The sequence below is a fragment of the Neolamprologus brichardi genome, chromosome 8 (assembly GCF_056152115.1).
Source record: "Neolamprologus brichardi isolate AB-2024 chromosome 8, ASM5615211v1, whole genome shotgun sequence".
Lineage (NCBI taxonomy): Eukaryota > Metazoa > Chordata > Actinopteri > Cichliformes > Cichlidae > Neolamprologus > Neolamprologus brichardi.
The window spans coordinates 17,809,298-17,832,463 of record NC_142111.1 but is presented as its reverse complement, the minus strand read 5'-3'; the positions used below and the strand labels follow the sequence as shown (position 1 = coordinate 17,832,463).

The following is a 23,166-nucleotide window of genomic DNA, read 5'->3' as shown; positions in this document are numbered from 1 at the left end:
GATCGTCAACTAATCAGATTGTGCATCCACTGGACGTAAAACTTACAGCTTATTGCACCAGCATGCATCTGCTCTTATATAACTATCATTAGCTTACAGCTTTAAGTGTTTAAGGTATGTGCTAACTAAAAATAAAGACAAGACGATAGTTTGTTAAACTTTAATGAAATTTGCAGATTGTTTCGGTGAAGTTCAATAAACTCCTTGCTATCTAAAATATAACGGGACACCGGAGTATATTCTCGAGCATCTCACACTTCTGATAATCAGCTGTCTGCTTGAGGTTTGTTCAGCTGTGTAAAAACTATAATTTTAATCTCAACCCAACCAATTTACTCAGGAACAAATAAAATACTGAAAAAAGCCAAACAATAAAATTTTTAAGTTATCTAAGTGACTTATATGTCATATTTAACCTGAGTAGCGAAAGACGGCGGTGGGTTTGAAAACGATTTGCCGGGAGTCCGGTGTTCTCACGGGATCTAGTGAGCCTTGCCCCCGGCTAGCTATTAAGCTAGTGGGTAACAGACGTCTCCGAAAAAGTCGGAGTGCTTTTGAAAATACAGTGGGGCAAAAAAGTATTTAGTCAGCCACCGATTGTGCAAGTTCCCCCACTTAAAATGATGACAGAGGTCAGTAATTTGCACCAGAGGTACACTTCAACTGTGAGAGACAGAATGTGAAAAAAAAATCCATGAATTCACATGGTAGGATTTGTAAAGAATTTATTCGTAAATCAGGGTGGAAAATAAGTATTTGGTCAATAACAAAAATACAACTCAATACTTTGTAACATAACCTTTGTTGGCAATAACAGAGGTCAAACGTTTACTATAGGTCTTTACCAGGTTTGCACACACAGTAGCTGGTATTTTGGCCCATTCCTCCATGCAGATCTTCTCAAGAGCAGTGATGTTTTGGGGCTGTCGCCGAGCAACACGGACTTTCAACTCCCGCCACAGATTTTCTATGGGGTTGAGGTCTGGAGACTGGCTAGGCCACTCCAGGACTTTCAAATGCTTCTTACGGAGCCACTCCTTTGTTGCCCGGGCGGTGTGTTTTGGATCATTGTCATGTTGGAAGACCCAGCCTCGTTTCATCTTCAAAGTTCTCACTGATGGAAGGAGGTTTTGGCTCAAAATCTCACGATACTTGGCCCCATTCATTCTGTTCTTAACACGGATCAGTCGTCCTGTCCCCTTGGCAGAAAAACAGCCCCATAGCATGATGTTTCCACCCCCATGCTTCACAGTAGGTATGGTGTTCTTGGGATGCAACTCAGTATTCTTCTTCCTCCAAACACGACGAGTTGAGTTTATACCAAAAAGTTCTACTTTGGTTTCATCTGACCACATGACATTCTCCCAATCCTCTGCTGTATCATCCATGTGCTCTCTGGCAAACTTCAGACGGGCCTGGACATGCACTGGCTTCAGCAGCGGAACACGTCTGGCACTGCGGGATTTGATTCCCTGCCGTTGTAGTGTGTTACTGATGGTGACCTTTGTTACTTTGGTCCCAGCTCTCTGCAGGTCATTCACCAGGTCCCCCCGTGTGGTTCTGGGATCTTTGCTCACCGTTCTCATGATCATTTTGACCCCACGGGATGAGATCTTGCGTGGAGCCCCAGATCGAGGGAGATTATCAGTGGTCTTGTATGTCTTCCATTTTCTGATGATTGCTCCCACAGTTGATTTTTTCACACCAAGCTGCTTGCCTATTGTAGATTCACTCTTCCCAGTCTGGTGCAGGTCTACAATTCTTTTCCTGGTGTCCTTCGAAAGCTCTTTGGTCTTGGCCATGGCGGAGTTTGGAGTCTGACTGGTTGAGGCTGTGGACAGGTGTCTTTTATACAGATGATGAGGTCAAACAGGTGCCATTCATACAGGTAACGAGTGGGGGACAGAAAAGCTTCTTACAGAAGACGTTACAGGTCTGTGAGAGCCAGGGATTTTCCTTGTTTGAGGTGACCAAATACTTATTTTCCACCCTGATTTACGAATAAATTCTTTACAAATCCTACCATGTGAATTCATGGATTTTTTTTTCACATTCTGTCTCTCACAGTTGAAGTGTACCTCTGGTGCAAATTACTGACCTCTGTCATCATTTTAAGTGGGGGAACTTGCACAATCGGTGGCTGACTAAATACTTTTTTGCCCCACTGTATGTGGTGTCTTGATAAACTGAGCAGATATTTGAGGTTTACACAGCTACATTCTCGCCTGAAAATATGTTAAACGTTTATTTTGTGACCGAGAAAGAATAATACGAGTAATATTAAAACTAACTAGCTGACGCCATTGTTGGAAACTGAGCTGGGCCGCGCTATGAATTCTGGGACACAGTTTCTTCTTCTTTGGGGTTTAACGGCAGCTGGCATCCTTGTACATGCAGTGCTGCCATCTTCTGTTTCAGTCCGTTATTACACTCTTAAATCCTACTACTTATTCCTGCGTCTTTTGGGATCTTACAAAGCTTCAAACGACGCGTCGACTATTAAATTAGTCGTCGACGATTTTGATAGTTGATGTAATCGTGACTAGTCGACTAATCGTGGCAGCCCTACATGAAAGACAAACACAGAAAGAAGCTGGATAAAAAGACACAGATAGACAGGATGGTGCGGAAAAGCCGGGATTCGAAATGCATTCCGCTGATGCTTCTTGACGCAAAAAGCCTGTAATCTCATTTTCCTCACATTGCTTTTATATGGGTTAATGTGCTGATCAAAAACAGAGATAGATTTAAGTGGTTGTGATTAAGGAAGTCGATTTGGGAGGTCCCCATCACCGAGTTACATTGTTCACAACAGACTACAAATATTCCCCAACAGTTAAATTTTCTCATTAGCTTCCGAGTCCTGCGATTAATTCTGAAGCAAAGCATTACAAGTGATCATTAAACTGACTATCTGATGGTAAAACATTCTTTGAATAACACTGTGCAGTGCAATAAGATAGCAAAAAAAAAAAATCAACAAAGGAATGGGCTTTTAAAAGGAGGACAAATATCCAATCTATTGTGCAAGGCTATGAAAATCAATTAAGCGTCACTAAAGGCTGAAGAGCTGATTACATTAGAACATATGGAAATTACTGAGCAGCGAGGCTGTCCTACCGCACAGCAGTGCTGGGGGAAGATATCTCTTTTTCTGCAAGCATAATGATGTTTTCCAACATGGTGGTAAGCCAGTTACCATAGCTACAAGAGTGATCCTCGGTATGACAGATAGTGTGAAGGGACAGTGAGGACAGTCAAGAAGAGCACATTCACACCCAGAAAAGATAAGGGGAACAAAAAGAAAGGCAGAGTGAGAATGTGTAACAGCGAGGGGATGAAAGAGACAACGAGAGATAAAGACCCAGACGGATAAAGGGCAGGTGAGAGGTTTGTATAACAACGAATAAGTTAAAACGAGAGATTATTCATTGTACGTGGAATTGGACAAAATTCTTTTTCTATCTTCAATATAAATATATATATACTTTATGTAGAGGAAGGAATGGGAGTAAGAGAGGAAGACAAAGATAGAGGAGGAACAAATGAGGGACAGAGGTTAAAGACTGACAAGGTCCGAAGTGCTTTCTTCAATTTGTTCTGATCCAACAACCCCCTCCAGGGAGTGGCAGATAGGGGACAGTAAATGCCAACAACGCCTCACTTTTTGCTTTCAGCAAAAAGTCCAAATGCGGAGTGACGCATGGGGGCCCATGACACTTTCATAAGGCATTGCTGATAACTGGGCTGGGTAGAGACTAATAAATCTTTCATTACAAGGCCTTTTGAGTAGGTTTCAAAGATGAGATGATTATCTTTTTTTCTCTCTTTTTTTTCCAAATGAAGTTATGCTGATTTTTTTTTCTCTTTTCAGTGACATTTAATTTTCCTTGCTATGCTGTTCCCAAGCCACGGGGCACTTTACATCTACTTTGTATGATTCGCCTGGCTCCTGAGAGCTGCGCAGATTCAGTTTCACACAAAGGCTAAGTAACAACACACAGCTACGTGGATGACTAACCAAAAACTTTTGATTGTTCAAATATGTATGCTGTTTGTGGGGATTAGTCTGATCACATTACATTGACTATGTGTATTACTCAACTTTAAAAACAAAATAAAAAAAAATATCAGGCTTGAAAAGGAATGAAAATACTTCATAAGCTATGTTGAGTACAGCATTGTTAGTTTCTATGCTGATATTGTCAACTGGTACTGCATCATGTGACTTTATACGTCAGTGCAAACGCTCTTTTTAAAAAAAAAAAAAAAAAATCACATTCACGGCATTTAAGTTTGACTGGGTCGTATCCAGGGTGGTTGGGGTGTTTTCTAACAAAGATCATTCATTTAGTTTCAGCTTCCATTGAGGTTCACAGTCAAATCAGAAGACTACAGACTTATGAAGTAGTGTTGTGTCTATGGATGGCGATGGTCAAAACTATTGACGACGGCTTGTCGATCAAGGCGATTTTTGTGCTTTTTCTCCACTGACGCAATAAACTGATATAATTATTATGAGGTGTATAATAAACGGAAACTTCCTCATTATAGTTTCTGGTTGCACTTCTGCAACCCAGACTTACTTGGGCGTGCGTGGCTATGCATCCACAATTCACGCGCAGACTTCTACAAGCTTTGAAGTTAATGTGCGTCTGTGTGGAGAGGTTACACTGATCTATCGTCATCATCAAAAGAGAGACAACAGCAGGATATTTGTGACTGCTGGTTTGATTTTTAAATGTGTGCAAATGTGACCGTCGAGACTGTAAAGTGCAGAGACACTTATTCGTCTCCTAAACTTCCCGTCTTGTCTCAGTATTAAAGTCTGTTAATACTGTTTTAGCTGTTCAACTGATACCTGTCCATTAGGTTAACTAATTACGATAAAGCTAAATCAATCAGTGTTTTAAGTCAACTTATAAACATTTCTTCTTACTGGATGAAAAAATTCCCAATGTAGATGTTCCACATTAGCTCATTTGGAGGTTTTTTGCCTTGAGGCCACATACTGTTATTATGGAAGATGAATAGAGCCACCACAATGGGTGTGCTTTAACCTCCTCTGCCATCCAATAGCGATGCCACAGGGGGACGAGAGGATGGAATCACCCAACCCTACTACAAAGACTTTAAATTAGCGGTCCCCAACACCCGGGCCACAGACTGGTACTGGTCCGTTAGTCGTCTGGTACCGGGCCACGAGAGTTGAGGCTTGTGTGTGAAATTTATGGTTATCAGGGTTTTTATCGTTAACTCTGTTTCCCTTGGTCTTTTCCAGTGTGTTATAATTAATGTTAAATATTTACATGTTACCATAGCGAACAGAGAGCATTAATTGGCAGAGAGGAGGATGTTACTCACAATGTTGTTGGCGCATTTCAGGAGGAGGCTGCTAATAAAGTTACACAATTACACAGTGAATTCACATTTACTATTTTATTTACAAAATACCACCGTTTTTGTCTTGGTCGTATCAGTTTATTTTGTTGTATTTATCCGCGACACCTTAAAGGCCAGTCTGTGAAAATACCGTCTGACATTAAACTGTTCCGTGGCGCGAAAAAGGTTGGGGACTGCTGTTTTAGATATAGTCTGCATTTACATTATTTAATATGTGACTGAAACTGGAAGTTAAGGTTGACTTATTATGGTCATTTCCAACTTGATTCTTTATTCTTGGGGTCTACAAGAATAGTTTTTCAGAGGGGGCAGGTTACAGCCAGAGTGGTGGGGCTGAAATGACCTTGCCCAACCTGGTCGTCCACGTTCTACGACATCATAGAGAGCCAGAATAGAGAAAAATTTGAAACCTGAGCATTTGGCTTTCATGGATTACTTGTAAATTGTTAAAATAATCAATCTACATGTGTTAAAGTTTAGAATTTAGAAGCACAACCTTTAACCAGATGGAAACAGCTGTACAAAGCAAAGATTACTGCACATAAGTATCTTGATCTGTGCAACATGTAATGTACAGTGTCCATAAAGAGCATTAATTAACTCTTATTATTGTACCAACAATACAGCATAATAATCGGCATTTTAATAAGGTTAAATGGCTATATGTCCATGTAGGACTATCACCTGTAGCCATGGATGTGAAGCAACAACAGCCTCAGCAGTATTAGAGGCTTACGCTGAAGAGCAAGGAAAATCCTATCACTGCTGCTGTATGTGTGTGTATGTGCATTATTATGTGTATGTGTAGAAGGAGAAACTTATCCCCAGAAAATGACACAGCATTAAGCTAGAGCACCCCCTTCCCCTAAAACTCCCAAGATCTGTTTTGCTGTGCCTTTATCGCAGCAATAACTAAAGGTTTTTAAAGACATGCAAAGCATGCAGGGAAATGCTCAACATTTTTGCTTCATCGGTGTCACCCCACGTTTATTACATCTATGCCACTTCTATCTGAGCTGCAAGAGCCTGTTAATTTAGTGGCCTATGCATTTTGTTTTATATGCATGTCAGAGTTTGACAAAATGAACTACATTTGGGAACTATGTGCAGTTCCCTTCCCTTGGGCCAGACAAAAGGGCTAAACTAGAATCAGATTGTTCTTATGAAACATAAAATCAATCATTAAGGGAATAAAAAAAAATCTAAAAACAAAAAAAAAATGCAAATTTATGAATGGATAAAAATCTAATTTTTCAGAATGAATATAAAACAACTGTTATGACCACTTAAAATTCATATATAGGGATGGGTATTGTTTAGGTTTTATCTGATACCGGTGCCAAACCGGTACTTTTGAAACGGTGCCGGTGCTTAAACGGTGCTCAAACCGGTGCTCAAAGAATGGAAAACACAAAATTGGTCCAAAAACCTCTCATGTTCAGCTGTTGTTTTTTTTTGTAAAAAGATAACAATGTTAGCCTTTTCTGCAGCTATAGGGCATATATGGTATCATTCTTGGCTGGAAGCAGTGCTTAATCAATGGAAAAAACACAAACTTTGTCCAAAAACCTCTCATGTTTAACTGTTTTCCACTTTTTCTTTGGTCATTTTAGCCTTTTTGGCCAGGGTGAAGAGAGTATCTGCCATCAAACAAGAAGACAGCCGCATGTAACTACTACGGTGTTTGTTAGTTCACCTTACATGCATTAATTTAATAACGTGGTTAGCCTACTCAACGTAAATTACACACGAACAACATTAAGCTACTCACGCAGAGAAGAACGGCTGCTGCTGCCATCATCATCCTCATCATTTCTGCTACACTGGCAGGGCTAGGGGCCAGGACTCTCATCTTCGGGTTTTTGGGGGATGTTGCTAACTCCAGGTCCGATAACAGGCACCACACCCGCAGTAGATGCGCTCGGTGTGAGGTCTCGCAGCAAGCTATCAAATATGGCGCATTTTTCGGCTTTTAAAAAAAACGCTATGCGTCGCCAGGTGTTTCATCTAATTCGAGGTGTTACCTCCTTTGCACAGTATCACAGTATCACCTTATAGCACTTGTTGCAGGCTGCTGAGTTTGCATCTTTTGCTGTGACGTACAGCCAGACTTTGGACTGCTTCGCCTTGGGCATTTTTAATCTGTAGCTCTGCTCTAAAAGAACGTACGTACCTGGACCCGCCTACTATCCTCGGAAACGTAAAATGATTGGCTAGAATTCAAAGTGTATGACATCTCAGGAAAATAAAGCACCGAAATGTGCGCTGCTTTTCGGTCTGGTTACTACCGTTTATGTCAGAACCGATACCGGTACCCATCCCTATTCATATATAGGAAATATTCTTGGCAAACTTTAAAATCTACTCTGGTCTAGCCATTTGAGGCCCAAGAGGCCTCGAAGGAGGACTCTTTAAATGGTAGCTGCCAACTTTGAAGCTCTGGGCCAACTGTATGACAGACATGGAAAAGTTCAAACAATGTGAGCAGGTGTAATCTAGCTAAAATAATATCAAGGCACGGGCTGTTCAAAGTACAAAATCTTTTTGGAGATTTTACAGAGATGAATAAAATCCCTCAGGGATAAAATCTGAGCATCAAAAAGTAATTGTGAGCCAAACAAGAAACAGTCTTTTTATGTCCTGGTCTAAACATTTAGTTCAGGTCCTGCACGTTTTTTCTTTCTTTTTGTTTTGTTTTGTTTTTTCCAATAAAGGCTCAGAGCAAAACAAAGAACTGCAAATGATTCAGCTCGCCTTTTAGCTGTTTATGCACAAATCTGAATAAATCCAAAGGTTGCGAACATGGATTGATCCGACCTTTTGAGTAAATTTGTTCATAAGACAGTTTAAATGACTTTAAATATATGCGCTCCTTCTTTAAACGTATCCCCAGTGCATTTGCTTGCAACACGGAGCTGTTTCCACATGTAATCATTTGTGCACACAAACTTCCACTAATTTCATACAGAAACACGGATATAGATTTTTACCAGTGTAATTAGCAGCCAGTGATTTATTGATCAAAGTGGCTGCGTTTTCCCTTTTATATAAAAGCCTCAAGTCAAAGAATTATATAATTCTGAGTGTCTGCTTCACTTGAGTTGCTCATATTTGTAATTATTGGAGAAAGTAATGACATGCAAAGGAAATGTTTGACTTTTTTGTGTGGACAAGTAAATTCCTCTGTGAAACTATGTTGTCAGATAAAGTTGGTGAACTCTAAGGAAAGATTTTTTCTTATATTTCATTCAAAAAATGGATATCAATATAAAGTGCCTTGAGGGGACTGTCGTTGTGGTTTGGTGCAATACAAATAAAATTGAAATTGAACTGAATACATGTGATACAGGTCTGCAAAACAGTACCCGAGACAGAAGTTAAATGCATTCTGCACTACGATCCACCAGTGTCAAACATCAGTCTGCTGAAAGATCTCCCATCCTCGCATTCCAAATTCCTGTATTTGCAAAATGTGCAAGAATTTTCTTATCCGTTTCAAATCTCTCCATAACACTTTCATGAAATTCTAGCTGCTTTTTGACTTCTCCATTCCACTAACCTTCATTTCCTTTTCATAACCACAGCCCAGAACATTTGTACTACCAGGAACCACAGATCATATAAAGGTTCTTGTCTGTTTTCCTTCTCAAAATCTTTTTTTAGATCATGTCAAACACATATTGGCCCAAAATAACTACTTTTTTTTTTAAAGTAGGTTTTGCTTAAATGTTTAATATTGTTAAATGTTACATTTTGTATAACAGAGGCTTTTCCTTTTCTCCTTTTTTGCTAAAATATATTGCTTACAGATATATATGCATTGTTTAAATGGTGATTAACTGTTTTTTCAAATGTGTCAGAAATTTCCACATGAATGTCTCCTCATAAAAAAACTCCCCATTAATGTCACTTTACTACAGAGACTCGATTTAAGAACTTATTACTATTTGACTGCACTTTCAGAGTCTATACGGATAATAATGTGCAATTGCAATTCACCTTGAATACTAATAATGATCTAACTATGTATCGCTTCAAGTCTAAAATCCCAACAGATGCATTGTACTTAAATCTGAGCAGGCAGCCTGCTGCTATTATGCAAGTCTGTCTATCAGATTTGCCACCAGCCTGACTTATGTAGTGGCTGACGAAGGCTTTAGCAGATTAAAGCACAGCTGAGGCAGTAATCTGAGTTTCACTTTGCAGCACCTAGCAGTCAGTTTGCAAGTATGGGATTACAATGACGCTTGGTCCAGATAAATACCCTTGAACCCTTAGTAAATACAGAGTGAACCAAGAAGGACAAGAAAAAAGCAAAAAATTAACGCATTCTTTATAAGCACTATTTTTTTCTGGTATTGTAATACTGAGCATGGATTGAAGCGATATAAAACAAGGTGACATCCTCACATCAATACTAAGGCTCTGATCTGAGGTAGCAAATGATCTTCAGTTCAACATCACCACCAGAGACTGAACTGAGAGTGGGAAAAACACTAATGGACTTCCCTGTCGCTCTATGATTCACAATGAGAAGGCAAATAACAAAAGAAAGACAGAAAAAGAAAAAGACAGCAGTGGTTGCAGCCAAAATGAGCCAAAATGAGCAGCCAGATGCAATCAAGAAATGTCTAAATTTGGAGGTTTTACTGGGAAATAAAGATGAAGCAACCAGGAAATGTAGGTCGCTTTACCAGGCTGAGCAGTGCCGTGACAGATGCCTGCGCAGGGGTCAAGTGAGTACAGGCCATAACTTTGATGCTTAATATGATTGTCGGGGGAATGCGACAGCCAAAAAATGTCAAGATTAAAAGAAGCACTAAGGGCAAACCTCAACCCTGGTTTCAAAGATGATAAAAGAAGAATATAAACAATAAAAGGCATTAAATAAAAGCCAGCACTCAAATGTTAATGAATTATAAGAAATGAAAAAAAAAGACCGGAACACAATAAATGAACTATACGACTTGGGTAATAACATCCCATTTCCATGGTATTCATTTCAACGATAATGTGATAAAACTGCCACACTTATCATTCTTTCCCTGAAATTCATTCATTATGATTAATTTGGCAAATGTGTCCTAGAAAATGAAGATTTGGGCTACAGTAACAGAATCAAGCAACGGGTGTAAATGGGCACAAAAAGGAGCTTTCTACAAATCCGTATCCAAAAATGTTGCAATTCTGAGTTAAATTTAAATTATAATAGAAGACAAAGCTTTCAAAGTCTGTCAGACCCTTTATATATCATTTCTTCTGATTATTTTAATATTGAAAAACACATGCTCACTTTTACTTTGACACATTTAAAAAAAAAGCTGGATAATTCATCACCTCTTCTTTTTAATACTCTATAAGCATTTGATGTCGTTTTAATTTTTCCGCTCCATTCTTTCTTGATCCACTTACAGCTGCTCAGCACTTCAAGGCCTCCCTTTTCATATTCTTTGCATCTTAATGCATGCAATGTCCTCAATGAGGGACATGTCTGGACTGTATTTAATATATTCATAATAGTTTGTCTTAATAAAAGAACTCCGTAATGTGCTGAGTAGGTGAGCTACTCACACATATAAATGTGTGGGGCTGCAAAGCTTTTATGGTGCCTTCCCACATGTACATGTTACCTATGCCATGGTTTATAACTGTGTGCTAATAAGTATTCAGCTGGTCTCCATCCACTTCAGCCCACAGGATGCTTTGTTGATGAAATCTCAAAAAATAGTTGTCATATTTTGATTCATCTTAGTTGAATAGTTTTTACTGCTACACTACTTCAGTCCGTCCCAACGTAAATGACTGTTTAAATTGGAAATAAATGCCCTGGAGACAATGATGTTAATAGCAAGCCAGCAACTGACAATCATTTAAGCTAACACCTTTCTTTCTTTGTTCGCTGCAGTGTTGAACTGGATTTCAAGCAACAGGAGGACAAGCTACAACCACTGATGAAGAGGCTTTTCCCAACAGAGGACACCCACTTTCCCCCCCTGCCTTACCCTCAGGAGGCCTTCACCTCCACCCCAAAACGCAAGTCCAAAGCTGACTCCAAGAAACACGCTCGCTGGAAACTTTGGTTCCTGTGACAACAAAAAACCATGTTCCCCTCCACCACCGTGCACAGGATTTAAGTGTCCATCCGATCATCCGCTTTTGTTTGGTTTATTCCTCAACTTCTTTTTGGATGTAGACCTGGTATTAATGGAGACCTTGACTGGATACCGAACCCTTTTCTGAGATAACAGGATGTTTAATGAGACACGAGTGTGGATCCCACGGAAAATTTAAAATGTCATGCTTACCAAAAATGGATTCTGAGTTATTTTGAACTAATTTCTTCAAACAGGGTGTGAAATTACACCAAGGAAACATATTTGGAGATCGGCAAGGTGAGAAGATGAATTTGATTTCCCGATGTCTATTTGCATATATATTTTTTCTTCTTCTAGCTGACGTCAACGGGGTTCTGTTCTGTAATGGTTCTGTGCCCTTCACATTTCCATTCATCAGTTGGGACTTTCTTCCCAGCCTCCAGGAGAGGTTGGCAGATCAACCATAATGCTCTGAGGCCTCCATAAACAGCATATCACTGTACTGCAAAGCACAATTAGAACTGTTCAGGATACATTTTCTCCAGAATAATTAAAAAGAACTATTTTGAGTAATAACTCACATATGTAGATTGTCTACTAACCATGCAGAGTGAAGACTTTCATATCTATATAAAGAAGAGACCTAAAGGACAAAATATCAGATGTTTATTGGAGTTCTACAGTCAACTTTTTATCCATCGCTAAAATGTCTCCTTGAATCCACTGACTTTGAAGAAAAAAAACAAAACAAAAGAAGAAAGAACACTTATTTTCTTAATATTTGCAAAGTTAAACATCAATGTACTTTTTTCTATATAAATATATCAATATACATCCACTTTAAGATTTAGCAAAATGTATTTATTTGAGCTGCAGTGACGGGAGCTGTGCAGTTCAAACACTACAGTGCAAAAGGAAGTCGATCATTTCACAATTCTCAACTCGTTTCCATGCATCGCAAAGTTCGTACTAACCTCACGTATGCATAAGGTCATTAAACACCAAGAAAAGACAAAAACCCATTCATTGGTATAAAAGCATAGACACACTGAGAAAACTGTTACTGTTACTAAACCAACTATAATAAATAGTTGGTTTTCAGCACACGCGAAGGGTATCAGAGGATAGCTTTGATTGTATTGCTGCAGTATCCTGTATCAGCTACTATAATAGCTACTGAAACCAAGCCAGAGAAACTGAATGTGCCACTTCTGATCACAACCAGGGCTTCTACAGTGCAGGGTGGCAGGCTTATAGCCTTGCATGCTTTTTACAACCTTTGAATTTTGCAGGATATTTTCTAGCTTTTAAAACAATTTTTAATGAGATTGACAAAATCTCCCCCCCATTTCCCTTTATTATTGTTAAAAAATAGTTCCTGCTCATTGCTTTGCATCTATTCGACTGTAAAGTAAAAACCATGTGCAGTAACTCCACAGCGGGTTCAACAATTACATACAGCCAAAACAACATGTGCATTTACTACACCTTCATGTGAAAAAGTGAGAACATCCGATAAGAACAATTCGTTTTTGGACGGATATGGACGGACAAACATTTTATCCTCTTTGAAATAGTGCTCATTAGCAAAGGTGCTAATCTGAAATGAAAAAAAAAAAAAGAAACATACATGCACACACCCAAGTGCAAATCGGTCGAATTTACTTTCTATTAACACACCAAAACAATTTGGGCTTCCGGGTTTGTTGTCAGTGATTAGACCCTACACAGGCTTTGTGAGGGTATGTTGATTAAGGTGCCACAAAGATTTGCAGGTAACTCTTGCAGCGTTGAAGTGATCATGTCTACAATCATGATATGCATGAGAGATATGTCAAGAGAGCTGTTTGGCCACAACAGTAGAGAGAACATTTTTGAAGAGAAAAACCTTTTACAATATGTGAATCTGGGTCGTTATGCCTCGAGGACACTTTGCTTGCTGGGACTGGGCAGCTTGCATTCATTTTCTCAAGTGTGAATTATTTATTATATCAAAGAATTTTAAAGGATTATTTGAAGATACATGAATGAAAGTTGAAGCTGAACTAGAAGTGGACCTGAAAAAAGTATACATAAAGTGTATGGAAATGGTCTTAAATCTTGTCTTAAACAGGCAGAACAAGTTCAAACATCAAACATTGTCCATTGACGATTTGGCAAAAATTTCAGTAATTCAAAGACTTTTAGACAATTACTGCCTTGCTGACCCAGGCCTAGAAACCAGTCTGCACCCCCCCCTCCAATCGCTAAGGAACAGTGTGTATTCTTTGACTTGCTGATGACTGCTCGCTGGAAGTTGCTGCCCGACACTTGGTAAAGTCTATTTCCTGAACCAACAACCAAAACATTTCAAAAGGCACAACTTTTACTTTGAAATCAAATGGCCTCTTTCCAGTTTGTGCCACACCTTTCACAGTTTTATTACTGCTTGGCAAGACGTTTTTCAAGTCTTTACAGCCAAGTCGGCGTCTTCCATTCACAGTAAGCGACCGCGGCAACCTGAAAGTGACCAATCACAAAGAGGTTTTTGGTGCAGCACTGCATATCTCCTAGCACGCTAGCAGCTGCCAGCAACCTTCAGAACAGACACTTTTACCTAGTGAGCAACGGTTGCCCAGGATATACTGACCAGACTCGGCCTGTCCGGCCGATGGCAACTCTAGTTTCTTAAGGCTGAGGATGTACTTGTGTTTAAACAGATAATAACATATTACTTTATATGTTATTGTATGTTTTTGGTTATCATGTTCTTTAAGTATACTACATTTATCTGTAGGAGCCATTTCAATTCAAAGAGGATCTAGTGTGTGCTGGTCCAGATATTTAAACAAGTAATCAGTTTCCATGGGATGTTTTTACTTACTCACATCACTGTATGTAAATATATATTACACAATATCAAATAGTGCTGAAAAACATTTCAAGTGTGGGATAACAGCCAATATCTAAAGAGAAAAAACAAAAACGTAATAGCTGATCACTCTAAAAGACACAACCACTGCCCTAGAAGACAGGAAATATGCCAAAGTGGTTTCAAGGACATAAAAAAAATGTACAACAACAATATCCAGCAAACTACTAGCTATCACTGGCTTGACCTTCACAAGCTCCAACATGCTGCATTTTGTTAGTTACATATATTTCACAACTTCACTCTTGTATATGCTAGGTTGGTTTCTTTCAGTAGTTATACTGTAGCATCAAGAGAGAACTAGATGTTTATCTGTATCTTAAAGAAGTGCAATTGATTTATTATGTGCAATACTGTGTCTTTTATACAGTTTTTTTAAAAAGACAAAAATAAAGATATTTAATATGCAAAATATGAAAAAAAAAAAAAAAAAAAGAAATAAAAAAAAGATATCGACAAAGCTCTCAAAATCTGATCTGGACCGAGTTTAATTTGTGGAGCTATAAGCACAATGATACTTTTTTTCCTACCTTCTTCAGTCACATTATAAGTAAAGGATTAGCTTCCCTAACTTTTAGCAGATGCTTTGGAATACGTCTGCCCAGGCTTGATGGGTCTGCACTGTGAAATTAGATCACAGCATCTAGAAAGATGCAGTACTTTTGAACAACTCAAATTTTGAATAAAGCAGCACTCATATCCTAAGCAACCAATCTGCATAGCTAATACCTAGTATTAGCTAGGTATTAGCACATTGGTTGCTAGTACCAGGGGTTAGTGGGGAAATGTGTTTTGTAATTTGGATGAACAATCCCTGTGAAAACCAATTTCTGACTGCACTGCTGTGGAAAATTCTTCGCTAACGCACTGATACCAACAGTGGACAATCAGTACTGACCAGTGTTGATAAAGCAACAGTATTGGCCTTGTTGACCAACTTTAACATGCGGGCAAATCTACAAGTGAGGGTTGGTGTCTTATCTATTGTGTTGGATCAACTTTAAGTTTGCTAAAGAAACCCTGATTAAGATTTCAAACTCTTTAAAACAGTGCAGCTACCCTTTTTTAATATTTCGTGTAAATTTACTTAGTTTTATTCTTGGACGAATAAAGAATAACAAAAACAGATCGGTATCTCAACTGTTGGTCAAATTTAACATCAGTATCTGACCAGAACACCTGGTACAAGATAACGCTGAAATCATACATCTCTTTAATGTACTATGGTGGGCTGAGACGAGAGGAGAATACAGCAGAAGGGTAAGCAGCAGTGTTTTGTGCACAGCCAACCTGCTTTGGAACCAGTCTTTGCCCTTACCATCCTCACTCTAATACAGATTTTGTTTTCGGGCATGTCCGTGTGCTCATGCATCTGCACCTGCACCTGCCTCATGTTAGTACAAACAAGTCTTGAAGTGCAAACATGAGGTAAACCAGCAACAAAGCTCTGAACAAAACCCCCACAGATGCACAGTCACCCTCACACTGATGCATGAAGTAACGCTGCTGAAGGTCAGCGCTAGCCACAGCCTGGCCGACTCCACCGGGCTTGATGAGTGACTAGGTATGCCCAAGAACTGAGAGTGCAAACACGACACCTACTGCAGTTTAACATTGTGCATTCTTACTTAAAAGTCTTCTGTGGTCTTAAGGTGACAAACAGCAAAGAAGTCCCAGCGGTTTATACAGTGCTGACAATCACAACACATCACAACATGGTTTGTTGCAGGCTCAATAAACCTAAAGGGATGCGCAGTCAAAGTTTCAAAACAGGTGAGGAGACGAGAGGTGCAGCGAGTGATAAGTGCATGTTTGAGGCATTATGATGCAGTGCCATATCTCACTATGCTTCTTTTCTGTAAGAGCTCTGCAGTAGTCTGGCCAGCAGAAAAAAGAGAGAGGAGAGGAGACAGAGCGATAGATGCAAGGAGGTGCTAAGAAAAATATTTGAACAGAAAAATATCCAAACACAGAGATAAAGCGAATGTGCAATACCAGATTCTGAACTAGACACGCATACCTGGAATGACCGTGTCGCAATTTACACTATTAAGTCAGTGAGTGCACGCAGCAAAGGAAAAAAGCTCTAGCACCTATAGCTGGTCAGCCCCATACTGTCAATCAATAACACAGAGTCCTTCCCCTGCAGCTTTCCAGTTCGTTCCCTCCGCACACTGCAGGAAAATCATGAGGCTAACTGTGGAGCACTGCAGCTAAGTATCACTGCAACATGTTTTGAGTAGTCTTGAGAACTTGTGTCCACAAAAAAGTTCAGCAGTGGGGTTTTTTTTCTTGACAACATCATGGGAAACCTAGCTGTCAAATATGTACTCAAGTCTTTTAATCAATTCTGTTTTCTTTTTTTAAATACATTTGCAGCTTCCTATTTCTGTCTATCTGCAAGGCTTCCTATTCTCGTCTATCCAGGAACTCAAACTAGAAGAAATAAGAGCATAAAGGGAGAACCTGGTGCTTTCCACGGAAAGCGGCTAAATGTTTCTGCTACAGCCATAATCTAAATGTATTCAATTCAAGGACTTCTTTCAACCTGTGTGAGGGTGGACATGAATGCAAAGATACAGCCTGCGAGATGATGTTATGATGCTGTGTCCAAGTTGCTAACAGGCGTAGCACTGCAGTGACAGCACGCAACAAAACCAACGCCCCCAAAGTCGTCACTGCGTGCTTTCTCATCAACATTCTGTGTCCACCACTGCCAGGAGAGAGCAGAAAGGGAAGAGAGCGAGAGAGACAGAGTAGAACGTTAATGCATAAATCTAAATGTAAGAGGCTGCCACTCAGAAGAACAAGGTCGGTGGTTGGATGCGGTGTTGTGTGAGCAGCAGCGTGCAAGCTGCCTGCAGAGTAGGCATCTGTACCCAGAGGCAGCAACAACAGCCCTCTGATTAGAAAGCAACAACACTGCTAGCAGCACTAACTGGGTCTCATAGCTTTTAAAAATTCACGCCCACCTTATTCATCATTAAATAATCATTTGGGGACCTAGTTCAAATGCAATTTCTGTCCCAAGTACTATATAATGTATAATGTGTTTGAGTAAAAGAGCCTTAGGCTTTCATGTAACCTCTAAATCCCACTGAGTAAAAGGACACTCTGCACATTGATGCAAAATCATATTCAGATGCTTAAAATGTCAAGGCAGTCAAGTGCAGATGCTAGCTAGCTATAAAGGCAGCCGCTGACAAAAGGTTGGGGTCGGTAGGGACAATAAACCCGAGCTGTGTTCGAGGAGCAAAGTAAAATAGAGGCCAGTGGCAGCATATGTATACAGAGTAGATAGTTTCAACACGGGCCAAAACAGGTCGTGGGTAGAGTAGTTTGATTAACTAGAAAGGAGGCACATGCCAGCACTCGCTGTTGGAAGCAAAGAACACCGTTTCAACTACCCCACAGGTGGACACCAAAATAGATGCACTTAGTGTAATACTGTGAAAAGGAGGCCTGCATATGCCTTCATACTGACAGCCTTTTAGACACTTGCCACTTCAGTGGAAAAACAACAAACAGGAAATGGTGACAGGAGACGGTGAGCTGTTCAGTTCACCCAGGCTCTAACAAAACATCTACAGAGATCAAATCTATCTTCAGATTTAACTTTTAAAACTGTTTGACTATGAGCTAGGCAGGACAGCGCACTATTTGAATAGCTGGTATAACAATGAATTGACTAGAGAACTGCAGTGGGAGAGTAAGTGGGAGCCTAGACGCCCTCCAGGCAGCTGGTTGGGAGAAAATGGGCAGTGGGACGGCCTTAGCTCAACTCGCAGCTTCATTAGCTTGACATTATTTAGTGTGATGTATTCTTAGCAATCTGTTACACAACGGAGGGCTTCCCATCTATGGGATTAGCTGGTGCATAGCCGGAATAGTTTTAGAAGAGAGAGAGAGAGAGAGAGAGAGAGAGAGAGAGAGAGAGAGAGAGAGAGAGAGAGAGAGAGAGACAGACAAAAGAAGCAGTTAGTGAATTTCTGCTGCAAAAATCCCTCGCTGCAACCTAGAAAGAAAGACCCAACACAGGAGATGAAGCGTCTGGGATGTGGACATATTACAGCACTATGATATAACACATACATACACAAACACACTAGATGATCACTCAGTGGCGACTCCGGGCTGTAAGGAATCCATCTCTGCCGGCGTGGCTCAGTTACTGGTAATAAAAGTCTCCATTTAAACAAGTGATGGTGAATCCTGGTGCTCCCCGATGGAAGCGGTGTGAATATTTGTCATTACTAAATGTCTATAGGCTCATAAGAAAATGTCTCATCACTAAGCTGTATTTTACAAAGCTGTAAGAATACGAATGTCGATCATGAAAAAAAAAAGTCTAATTTTCAAAGACAATACAACACATCTACACGCAGCTCTAATAAAGAAATTATTCAAAAGGAAGAAACAGAACAAGTCAAGCAAGACAGAAGTTCACATTTCTGACTAAAAATACAGTTGTACTAATTGGCGTTTGGGACTGAAGAAAATGGGTGAAGCCTTATTCGCACACATCAGACAGACTACATATTTACAGGATGACTGATATGCATTAATTGCTACCAAGCTCTGGCTGAGAGAGTGATGGGAAGATGGATGCTAAAGGCAACGGTGGGGTGATACAGTGATTAGATTACAGCACAGAGCACCAGAAGTGTAGTAATAAGTGAGGATAAGACACACAAGCAAAGCAAAAGGAAAACACACACAAACACGCCGGCGCAAAAACAACCGGCTGGAGAAAGATATGAGCAGATCAAAGCCTCTCTTAGACTGAGGGAGTGTGAAAGCAATCTGCCAAGGTAGGCTTTACCTTTAATGATACTTTTGGATTGGAACTGTGGTTGCTGCGTGACTGTGGGAGTCAATCTGGTTGCGGTACATGTGCCTCTAAAATTGTGTGCATGTATGTGTATTTAAAAAAAAAAAAACAACCACAAAAATCAAACACAGAGAGTCGCGCGCTTAGCGTGATATACTGCCTGGTATCCAAGCAGAGAATTGCACTTACGATATGAGGTGAATCGCGACCCATAGAAATGATTGTCCTGTTAACGGTCCTCAGCAGCTTCTCCATGATGATTTGGACGTGCCACTGGGTGGGACCCTGTACATAACACATGAATAATATCATCACTTAAAAATAGAGGAATAAAAAAAACATAATAAATTGAAAGAATATGGAATATCAGTCCAAACTTATGAGGCCTGACAGAAGCTCAGATTTCAAGGGAATTGTGGTCATTCGGGTGAACAGCTAGAAAAAAAATACAGGATGATGAAAGTCTTGAGCCATCAGTAATTCCTTTATGTTTTGCTAGGATAATGGGAAATAGGTGCAAATATTAATGGAAATATAGTATGTAAGGGAAAAATAAAGAATGTAAAAATTAGAGATGGTCCGATACTGACGTAAATTACTGGATTGGATATCGGAGAGAAATAAAAAATGTAATCCAATCCATTAAATATCAAAAAAGCACCTCACAAAACTTGCGACATGGCGTAACTCGGCTTATAACCGTAGCACGTTGGAGCAGTGTGCGTCAGGTGATAGAGCGGCTGTGGCGCGAGACCTGTCGGCGGTCTGGTTGAGCATTTGGAGCCTCGCTACCAATCTGGCATTTCATCTCCGAGAAAGTTATCCCAGAGAGAAGTAAAGCAATTGTGTAAGTTCATCTCTGAATGTTTGTAAAGCATTCCAGCGTTAAGCTTAACCACCGATATATGGAGCGACTGCCTCTCTCTCCTGTTGCTACTTCAATCCTGAAACTGATTAATGATCAGCTGATTGGCTTTTCTGTCGCGAGTCTGTCTCTCTTGCTTGTCTATCGCCCACTTCGCGCCAGAAAGAGGAAACCAGCGGCTGAACAACAGCAGCACGTTTAAGCTTGATATGCTGTTGTTAGAATTTATTTAATATTACTTTCTACACCAGGATCCTTTTCTATGTAGCTGACAGCTGGTAACTGTGCAGGGGCGGATCTAGCAAAGTTTAGCCAGGGGGGCCGATAGGGCATGAACAGGGAAAAGGGGGCACAAAGACATACTTTTCTTTCTTATTCTCATTTAAAATGTCTAGCTTTTTAATAAATAATTATCTGAATCTTACACCCAAAGTTTTAATCTGATGTAAAATGTATAGAAGTCCATTACTGTATATAGTAACTATTAAGTCTAATATACCCTAGTAAGCTATAGTACTTTTTCCTTTGGGAAGGTACCATCTGTGCAGTCTGCAGTTCTGTTGAAGAAAGATGTTGAATCTATTTAAATATTGTAGAAAAATAATTGATTTCTGTGACATTTGTTTTCACACTGCATCAAATTAAAGTTGATTACGTCAATTAAGCATCATGAGGTGGAGGGTGGTTCCCTATTTTTTTTTGCTGGGAGTTTGCAACCCTATTAGTTAGGTTGCTTAATATTTCTGCTAAGTACTCTTTAAAATACCAGAATAGGGAGGATGGAGTAGGTTTAAGTTTATTAGATTGATCAGTATTGCTGAACTATGAAATATTTTGGGTGCAGTGTATTTTTTGCATACAGGTATAACAGAATAGCTTTAGTGTTTTGTTTTTTAAAACTTGAGTATGAACTTATACAAAATGCAGCAAGATATTAAAGAAAACAGTTTTATTGATTAAAAAACAAACTATATCGGATTCATATCGGTATCGGCCAATATCCAGATTTATGATATCGGTATCAGACATAAAAAAGTGGTATCGTGCCATTTCTAGTAAAAATATAATGAGCTAGAAAGTCAACACCACCTTATTCTTCTACACACCCTTCACACTCTTAGGGAAGCTTTATTGCAGTTTCAGGAATAGTCCTCCAGGCTTCTTGAACGACATTCAAAGCTCTTCTTTGGATGTTGACTTTTTTGTTCTGTTCCCTTTCAAGATGACCTCACACCGCTTCAATAATATCGAGGTCCAGGCTCAACATCAAAATCTGACAGCACTTTTCTGCATTCATAATTCCATCAGCTAACAACAGTGACCGAAACGCAGCCCCAAACCACAACCGAGCCTCCACAGTGTTTTACAGATGGCTGCAGACACTCACTGTTGTACCTCTCTCCTGTCTTCTTTCATACATACCGATGACAATTTGAAGCAAAAAAGTTCAAATTTGTATTCATCATTCTATAAGTTCTGCTGCCACTGATTTTCAGTCCAGTTCCTGTGTAATTTGGCATACCTCAGCCTTGCCTCCACATTTCTCTTCCTTAAGAATGGCTTCTTGACAGCCACCCTTCCACTGAGACCATTTATGATGAGATTTCAGTGAACAATAGATGGTTAAGCTGAAGGGCTAGATGCATCTCTCAGGTCCTGTGGAGGGCTTTTGCTAGATTCTTTTTCAACACCATTCATCTGCCGTAGATAGCTCTTTTCCTCAGTCTTACCCCTTCTTTTTTGTCTTCCACTTGCCCAGGTTACTCAAATATTTCAAGTTGTCAGCTAATAGCTCTTTGGGAATCACCTCCTTGGTGCAAAAATGCAATTTTATACCTGTCAAACTGTTATCATTGGTATTTTTCATAGACTGAACTAAAGAAATGTCAACAAATGATGTATTTTTGTGACAGGCTGCTAGCAACAAAGTGCCTAAAGATACCATTTAAAATTGGTCTTTGCCAAGTTGTCGCTCATGTCCAGACACATCCTTTTGGTTAGGCGACATTTTTATGCTTAGGTCAGTGTGAAGTGGCATAACAAAATTACAAATCATTCTTTGAAAAGTAGCTATGCAGCAGGACTGGACTGAAAATGACTGATAAAACAACCAATGTCTAACCAAACCAAAGTTCTTTTTTTCTTCTACATGAACATCTGGGTTCTTGGAAGTGAGAGGAAATGAGAGATGGCACAAGACTTTTGCACAAAATCGTGTTTTACTGTCACACCAAGTCATGGATTATTCCCCGACTTTGATCAGATCGCCTGGTTGTTGTTATTGCTGTCTGTACCTGGCGTGGGGGAGTTTTTCGAAGGAGGCTTATCTTTCCAACACCAGCCAAAACTTTCAATAATTTACATTATCCAGTCTGCAGCTGAACAACTCACAAATACTGTATGCACACAGTATTTGTGAGAATAAACTGGTTCAGCCTGGGTCTAGACCAGTGTCAACCAAGCAAATGCAGAGCATGAATGGACTGGGAAGTTTTGTTTAAACATCAAGCTATGTAAAAGAGGCCTATCCAGTTAGATTCTTCTTGCTGACAAGGCATAAATTGTTTGATGAAATTTAAGTAGACAGACATATCTACAGAGGTTTTCGCTCTCCGTATTTTTGCGAGCATCTAAGTCTCTGAAAGCCTTGGTTGTGCTGATCTGCAGGACAGATATGACAGAGAGCAAGACAGTGAGAGGATTCAGCAATTTGTGAAACAGCGAGAGAGGGGTGTAAAAGCCAGAGCAAGTGGGAGAGGTGGATAATCCCTAGCAGAGTGGAGTGTGGGAGGCTGAACGGTCGTGATCGATGACGAGAGTCTGAGAGGGCCTGAGGGAGGACATCAGGAGTCTGGACATGGAAGAGGATCAAACGCACTCTTAAAACAGTGTGTGTTTGTGAGCGTGTCTGCTATCATTTGAGCTTTTGAGGTAAGGGGCCGATACCTGTGTGTGTGAGACGCGGACTCAAGTTTAAAACTTTTAGAAAGAGTTTTGCGCTTAAAAAATGAGCCAATAGAAAGTGTAAAACTGTTTGATCAGCTTAGAAATAAAAATAAGT

General features: G+C 39.8%; 2 protein-coding genes across 5 annotated transcripts in view; one reads left to right on the top strand and one right to left on the bottom strand.

Annotated features, from left to right (window-relative positions):
• insyn2a (inhibitory synaptic factor 2A) overlaps positions 1 to 14,048 on the top strand; it is a 36,292-nt gene extending 22,244 nt beyond the window's left edge. For 2 of the 3 annotated variants that reach the window (XM_006791046.3, XM_087844730.1), the window contains one exon: positions 11,309 to 14,048. In XM_006791046.3, the coding sequence (XP_006791109.1) occupies positions 11,309 to 11,492 (184 nt within the window). In that variant the 3' untranslated portion in view covers positions 11,493 to 14,048. Of the gene's footprint in view, positions 1 to 3,874; positions 5,236 to 11,308 lie in introns of those variants that run through there. The other variant, XM_006791047.3, reaches the window with a different exon arrangement.
• The window catches only part of dock1 (dedicator of cytokinesis 1), a 199,883-nt gene that overhangs the window by 97,789 nt on the left and 78,928 nt on the right, over positions 1 to 23,166 (bottom strand). For both annotated transcript variants that reach the window (XM_006791049.2, XM_006791051.2), the window contains exon 27: positions 19,430 to 19,525. In XM_006791049.2, the coding sequence (XP_006791112.2) occupies positions 19,430 to 19,525 (96 nt within the window). The remainder of the gene's footprint in view (positions 1 to 19,429; positions 19,526 to 23,166) is intronic.